The 8092-nt window shown below is 27.1% G+C and overlaps 1 protein-coding gene across 2 annotated transcripts; it reads left to right on the top strand.

Moving 5' to 3' along the window:
* Positions 1-4741: 4741 nt before the first annotated feature.
* LOC114183876 (RING-box protein 1a) lies at positions 4742-7340 on the top strand. Of its 2 annotated transcripts, XM_028071038.1 has the most exons (5): positions 4745-4935; positions 5023-5073; positions 5161-5220; positions 6787-6858; positions 6957-7340. In XM_028071038.1, the coding sequence occupies exons 1-5, from the start codon at positions 4803-4805 to the stop codon at positions 6992-6994; spliced, it is 354 nt and encodes a 117-aa protein (XP_027926839.1). In that variant the 5' UTR covers positions 4745-4802; the 3' UTR covers positions 6995-7340. The 2 variants fall into 2 exon arrangements, with proteins under 2 accessions (XP_027926838.1, XP_027926839.1); XM_028071037.1 differs by having other exon boundaries at positions 4742-5073.
* Positions 7341-8092: the final 752 nt, after the last annotated feature.

Below are 8092 nucleotides of genomic sequence, written 5' to 3'. Positions count from 1 at the left end.
GTATCAATTATTATTCTAATAAGATGATTACTTTTTACAGAAAATACATGTAAAGATGGTTTTGATATGTCAAAAAACTAATAGTTTATACTAAATATGATGTAACATACTAAAAATGAAAAAATAAATAAATAAAGGAAAACAAGTGAACTCTTTCTACTATTTCAGGAGGAAGGTCATTCTTAAAATGAAAAATAAATAATTATCATATTTTATTTTTAATATAATAAAAATACTACAGTCTGTTATAAAAGCTTTAATTTTGTTTAAATTTTTTAAATTTAATGTAATTAAATATATATTTGATTTTTAATTTTATTAAAAAAATAATGTTAATAAATAATTAATCTTGAAAGAACCATTAAGTATTTTAATTTTTTTTTTAAAATAGTTATAATTGCATATTAATATTAATTTTGAAGAGTCTTTAGTTATATTAATTATTAAGGACATTTAAACGAAACTAAAACAATTCAAATTTTTATAATAAGATTGTCATTTTTTATTGAATAAAAAATGAAATATACCAGAACTAAATATTTATAAAAAAAAATAATCACTCCTCTTGACATTTTTAAACTATATTCATTTTTTTTTATCTTTACAATGATATCTTATAAGTGTGATATTTTTAACACTAAAACTATAAAAAAAATTAGTAAATAGAAACAAATTTTAGATATAAAACATAATTAGTTATTATATTTATTAAGCTAGATATTATCTTATGAATTAAAAATTATTAATATCTAAACTAGTTTATAAAATATTGGTGTCTAACATTATAAATTAATTTAGAATTCAATTATAAACTTTTTATATATAATAAAAATATTTTAGATAATAATCATTTTAATTTATAAAATAGTTTATAATTTAATTAATATAATATTTTTTGTCTCTAAAATTATTGAAAATTAACGAAATAACCTTATTAAAAAGAGAAAAAGAAAATGTGTGTAATTTAAAAAAGAAAATTGAGATCTGACCCTATTTTGAGAAAATCCAATAAAGTGTAAGTGTAGTTTACTTTCTAAATAAGGTTGAGTCTCTGAGAATGACTTAGTCAGCCAAAGACTTAAAATACGTCGCCATGGTAGTTCACCGGCGTAATTGAAGGCTTCTGGTTGCCATTAAATATAACTACCCATCTCAACATATGCAAACAGACCTCAATCTTCATTTCTTCTTCTACACTCTCACTCTCTCACCTTATAATTACTTTTTCAATTCTTTCTTTTCTATCCGCTAAATATCCACCCGATTTGATTAAGACGATTCCAGATTATTTATTGGTATTTTGATGTTGTATTTTGCTGAGCATTTAAAATATACTGTATTAGTATTTTAAATATTTTTTTAATAAATTTTAAAACATTAAAATTAGTGATAATCAGTGTATTATAAAGACACAGCAGAAGAATAACACAAAAAGATTCGATTTAGATACAATGAAACTTATTGCTTATAAATAGTTATTAATTATAACCACTTCAGGAGGAACAATTTCAACATGTTCTGTTCCATATCAACAAGAAAAAAAAAAACTTAGAGATCTAGGGAACTCATAGCAACGTGACATAACTCCTCCTACATATGTTCATGTTTCCTTAAATTCGTTGTACACTGTTACGGCTTGTTTTTAATTAAATAATGGTTTATAGGAAATTATTATTTAATACTCTAATTTTAATTTCAAATTAGAAAAATGTCTTTAATTTTTTTTTTTTGGCTTTTAACACGACTTTATACGTAAGGAATGACAGTACTAAAGAATGGAATTAAGGAAAGCTACTTTAATGTAACTAGGAAACTTTGCATTCTTCAACAAAAAAAAATCGTAATAAATATATATGTATATTAATTGTTAACGATATTTAATGTTGTATACATGTACACACTTCTTTTAATACTATTATTATTGAAATAGGTATCGTTGGTAGAAGGTAGATTATGAATTTAATTTTTCTTTCTTGTGTTTTCAAATTTGCAGGATGTTGCTTATCTGATCTTTAAAGAGATTCAATTTAGGAATGGATTTTGTTTCCCTACAATAAATGAACTTGGTATGTATAAAAAAAGTGCAATATATATATATATATATATATATATATATACACACTTGGGGTTCTGCATGTAAGCTTGGTGTTTTATATAAAATGTGATGAATTAAAATTATTCACACCTTTCTTTTTAATTGTCAGCCAGTAAATACACTCTAAATAAAAGAAAACGTAACGAGTAAGAATTTTATTTTTATTGTTTAAATGATGGTTTTAGACAAATAAATATATATTAAAACTTTAAGTTAATTAAATACAATAATTTAAATTATTTCATGATATTCTTAAAAAAAGTCATGATATCTCTTAATTTATTTTTTATATTCCTTTTATCTTTCTTTTTATTTCTTAAAATCATTTTTTTCCTTTTTTTTTAAGTAGATATTCCTAATTAGGAGATGGTTGAATCTAGAAAATTTCTATCTAGTCTTAGATTTGACAGATATCGTTTTTTTTAATAGTCCTGCGAAAACATCAATGAGTTTCACATATTTCTAATTCTATTTTGTAAGTATCATAGAATTTCTCAATAGGAATTGACTATTCAAATTGGTTCTTGACTGATATTTTGCTTTATTGATTTTCTGAGATTATTTTCTTTTATGATTTGAAAGTCCAGTTTGCTAAATTTGGTGAAAACAAAAATTCTTAAATCTCTATTTTTTGTCTAGTTTGTTTAATTTGATTTTTATTATGTTTAAGTATTCAATCATGTCAAAATTTTGTTAATTTTATTCAATTTAGTCATTTTTACTGACATCGCCTAAATAGTTAATCATAGAGTGTATAACATGATCCATAAGGGGATGACAACGGGTTGGATTGGACATGAATAGTGTCGACTCGCAACTTGACCTGCAAGAAAAAAAATTCACTCCCTACCCGTCTGTTCACTTGCTAGATACCCGTTTAAAAAATATCCATAGATTTTTTTGAAACCCATGGATATCCGTGGATACCCGCATATCCTTAAATATTTAAAAAATATATATTTTATAAGTTTTTTAAATAAAAATATAAAATATAATATAAATTCAATTAAGTTTTAAATTTAAGCTAATAAAAATAGTTTTAATTTTAATTAAATTTAACTTAATAAAATATAAATTAAATTTTAATTTTAAATTTTTGTATGTAATGGGTATCCGCGAGTATGGGTAATATGATATTTACACTTAATCCATTTATAAGCGGGTATTAAAATATTCACTACTTGCTACCCACGGGTACAATCTATCCGCCACGAATTTTATTCATGGATACTCGCTGACGTGGGTATTTTTGTCACCTACATCATAAAAAACCCCATTCACCTCCACAATTTCAATTTTTGTTTTACTCCTTAGTTTTAACAGTTTTGAGATTCTGCATTTAGGGTAGAGGAAAAGAAATTGGGAAAAAATGTAGAAATATCCAAAAGAACAAGAAATGTACAGATTTTGCTTAAGTGGAAGCAGCATTAACACCAAATGAAGGAGGTGAAGTGTCATATAATAGTAATGGGTCACACGGAATATTCTATCATTAACTATTTAGATCGTGTGAGAAAAATGAGTAAATTAAACAAATTTAATAAAAATTGGGACATGATTGATATTTAAAAAAAATAGGACAAAATTAAATAAATTAGACAAAATAGAATTCAAATTAATATTTAAGCAAAAAATAATAATAGTTTATTCACTGAGACAAGTACTATCTTGTTTGTCCACTATTAAAGATACTGATAAATCAAATACTATAGGAGAAAATTCTTAAAAAATATGAAATGCCAATCAATAATGTTTTATTTAATTATTTACTTCAGAATATGAAAATTTAACTTTTTTATCACTTTAGAAAATTCACATCAACTTTTTCATTAGAAGTTTAAAATTAATTTTAACAATTTCTACAAAAACAAATATTATTGTATGCTTTTGAGTAGTCCTTATAAATATTCCTAATACAAAATAATACATATATATACACCGTAAGAAATACTAGAATTATCAATGATATTTATAGACTAATTTAGCTCCATTTGTAATATTGTATTGCCGACGAATTATTTTAGTTGTGTTTCTAATGGAAACATCTATCAGTTATTTACTAAGAGATTTCAGATTCTATAGATAAATATTACCAATTGAAGAATATTTTTTTCAATTATAAGTAATTATTTAAATTTAAAGGATATTAATTAGGATACTAAAATTAAAAAAAATTATATAAATAAAAAGTTAATAACCAAATCTATATTTTTGCTAATAATAATAAAAATTATTATTATTATTATTGAACACATATATGTTACTAATATATGTATTTAAACTTTTTTATGATAAAAAAATATAATAAAATTATATTTCTAAAAATAAATACAAATAATTTTATAATTTTGTTATATATAATTTTTATTGATTTATACGTAGTATTTTTATTATAAATAATTATTTTAATTTAAAAAATAATTAAATTTTAAAAAAATGTCAGAACTAATACAAGAATTATTTTAATTTAAAAAACAAATACTTATTAAAGTATAAAATTAAAAAATAAATATGTACACAAAATAAAGTGAATTTATAATATAAATATATTATACATTATAATCTAAAAATAAATGGTTTAAGATAATTGCACAAGCACAAAGGCCCAAAAAAGTAAAGCCCAATCCAGTCTACAGATAAAAAATAGAAAATATCGGAAACATGGAGTCCGGGGCAAGTTTTGTTCCTAAGTTTGAAACGTTGAAGAATGGCGACTCTGGATTCCGACGTGACGATGGTTCCGGCCGGCGAACCCTCCAGCAGCGCCGGTCCTTCGTCTAGCAAGAAGCCCAAGCGATTCGAGATCAAGAAGTGGAATGCCGTTGCTCTATGGGCTTGGGGTGCGTCTCTCAACCCTCTTCTAAACCCTAGCTTTAATTTCCTTCATCTCATTTTCTTTTTCTTCTTTTTCCTTTCTGTTGTTGCAGATATCGTTGTGGACAATTGTGCTATCTGCAGGAACCATATCATGGATCTCTGTAAGCGTGTTAATTCAATTTATCATTGTGAATTAACCTTTTTATGAGAAATTGCCTAATTCGTTTTGGTTTTGGATGCTTGTTTAGGTATTGAGTGCCAGGCCAACCAGGCTAGCGCCACTAGCGAGGAATGCACTGTAGCTTGGGGTACGCTCTTCTGGCTGGTCTTTTTCCATCTAATTAATTGGTTGTTTTGTTTTGGAATCTGTTTTTTAAATCTTTTCTTGAATCTTTACTGTCTCGTTGTATTCCTATATTTGTTAAGGATGTTATCGTCTGAAATCAATAAACGTGATATGAGTTATCTGAAATCAATAACTGCTGGTTGTTCCTTCAGCTAGTTTAAGGTTGGAACTTACAGTTATTAGACCTGATTGTTAGCTTCTTACTCGGTAGCTCGTCATCACTTTTTATTTTTTTTGTTCCACCTTTAAACCAATGCACTGTCAGTTCCTTAAGCTTGTGAAATTGTTTGATTAGGCATCATTCTTCTTTATTATAAAAATGTTCCCCCACCCTGCTTTTCCGCATGTAAACTTGAGTTTTTCACTCAAGTGATCCATTCAAATTGTCTATTCAATAGTAAAGCTCGTTAGGAAATGAGTTGAACACTTTTCCAAGGGAAAATCATCCTCTGTGTTCATGATTTCATATATATATATATATATATATATATATATATGTAGGTGATCGTAGTGCAAGTAGTGTTGAAATTTTGATTCCTGTATCCCACATGAATGCAATCCAAAAGCTCAGTTGTAAATTTTTTTTTTTTGGAGAAAATCAAGCAATGAACAGCCTATAGAAACGGTTACTCTTTATCAACTGCAGTTGCAATGGAGATTTTAACAATGATTCGTATGTTTGTTTGTTTTTTATTTGTTTGGTCCTTATTATTAAGGTTTGCATACTTGATGACTATACTGACTTCTAGATTCTAGACCATATTGAGATTGTAGGCTTGTTTAGTTCATCTTAAAGTTTACAGTTTAATGAGATAAGATTTTATTTCAAATACTTTTAGACCTAAAAACTAATTTTACTTTCATCACGATTCACATATGACTATGGTTTGAAGTTTGATGACTTTCAACTTTCTTCGGGCCAATTTTCACTGAAGCAAATGCTAGATCGTTTTTGTTGAAGGACACTAGGTCATGATTTATTGAAGTCTAGCTCTGTAGTCTGTTAACTGTGGCTCTAGGTAGAACCAATTAGTGGTGTAAAATACTTTAGCATAATATCTATATCTGATACTGAAACCTGTGTTACAAGCTTGCATTTGTTTTGGCACATTGGTAGGTAACAGTGTAAGAACGAAAATGCAGAGGTTTTTTTTAGGAAGGGAGGTCTTCATTCCATTCAATATATATTAAATACTGTATTTATTTGAAGCAGAGGTTTCAAATACTGACTATACTTTTAGTTATTTATTTATATATAAATATATTCCATTCAATATATATTGTCAGACCATTAATCTTTAGAATATTATCACATTTGTATATTGTATTGGATACTTGTACCCGTTCCCCGGCACAGATCAGTGGCACAGATCAGCGTAGGGAAAAAAGTCCATATTAAAAGTCCATATTAGGCAGTAGTGCGTAGGTTATATCTCTAGTTGTGTAAGCCTATCTACTTGTTACGTTTTGGCTTGGCAAAAGCAGGATTACTGAAATTGTTACTTGCTCTGGGTGATATCTTGTACAGGAGTTTGTAACCATGCTTTTCACTTCCATTGCATAAGCCGATGGCTCAAGACCCGTCAAGTATGTCCGCTAGGTATGTGGGACAAGTTCCTTTTCCACCCTTTTCTCTGTTTGGATTGAATGAATTATTAGTGATCTTCTCATTTGCTTGGTGTTTCTTTGGTGCTATAGATAATAGCGAGTGGGAGTTTCAGAAATATGGTCACTAGAACTTGGATGCCGCTGAGATACCTTCAACTGGGGACGTTTGATTGTATCAGTTTCTATCAAATATTTATACGTTATTGTCATTGGAGTTTTACTATCTTTCAAAAGAGTCCCTTCTAAAGTTTAATCATGTCGTTACTCTCCAGTTCCACGGTTAATCACATCATTCAAACCTACTAATGTGGTAAATCCGGTAGCGTAAACCACAAAAAAAAAAAAAAAAAAAAAATCCGTCTGCGTTACTCAATTGTATATGCACTGTTATGTCACCTACTGTACTGCCTATTTTCACAAATATGATGTACAAAAAAATCTTTTTTAACGTTAAGTATCATGTATTCTACTGAAGTAGAACCTTCTATCGCAGTTTGTACTATTTTAAATAGATACGAAGAATTATGAAAATCTGATATTAATCGGAATTTCATTTAGAGGAGAAAGTGATCTATCTTGTTGTAGTGTAGCATAATTGGAAATGGCAAGTAGGAAGAGCAAGGCCTAGTTAAAATACCTAATATCAGCATTGTTTGATATATACATATATATATATATATATATAGGTCAATGGGTTGGGTTAATGGTTGAACAGATACGTTTTCAAAGTCTATAATTCACTGATGACTGAATTGGTGTATTTGTTTCTAAAATAATTATAGTAAAGAAGGAAATTTAGTATGTAATACAATAAATTATGAAAGTAATTTTTTAACTACATTTTCCGTGATAAGGATAGAAATAAAAAAAAAAAAAAGTGTAAAGAAGTGTATGGGTTGAGATAAAAAAATTGGATGTAATGAGGAAAACAATGAAAGTTATTACATAAAATGTATTGTAAAAACAACATTATTGTTTCCTAACTGTCATAATCAGAATCCATTTCCTTTTGTCAAATGATTTGACAACTAGATAATAAAGTACGAAAACGGGGTATGACTAAACTGGGTTATTAAGAATTATCATTTTTCATTAATATAGCAAAAACTAAACCGCTTTTCATAGTTAGCCCTTACTACATAGCTCTGTAAACAAAGTTGCGAATTCAACCAGGGGAACCCATATGGTCCCGGTTTTCAATGTTTTCACATTGGACTTTTATTCTA

This window comes from Vigna unguiculata, chromosome 5, assembly GCF_004118075.2.
Source record: "Vigna unguiculata cultivar IT97K-499-35 chromosome 5, ASM411807v1, whole genome shotgun sequence".
In the NCBI taxonomy this organism is placed as follows: Eukaryota; Viridiplantae; Streptophyta; class Magnoliopsida; order Fabales; family Fabaceae; genus Vigna; species Vigna unguiculata.
This window is presented reverse-complemented; position numbering and strand designations above follow the sequence as displayed.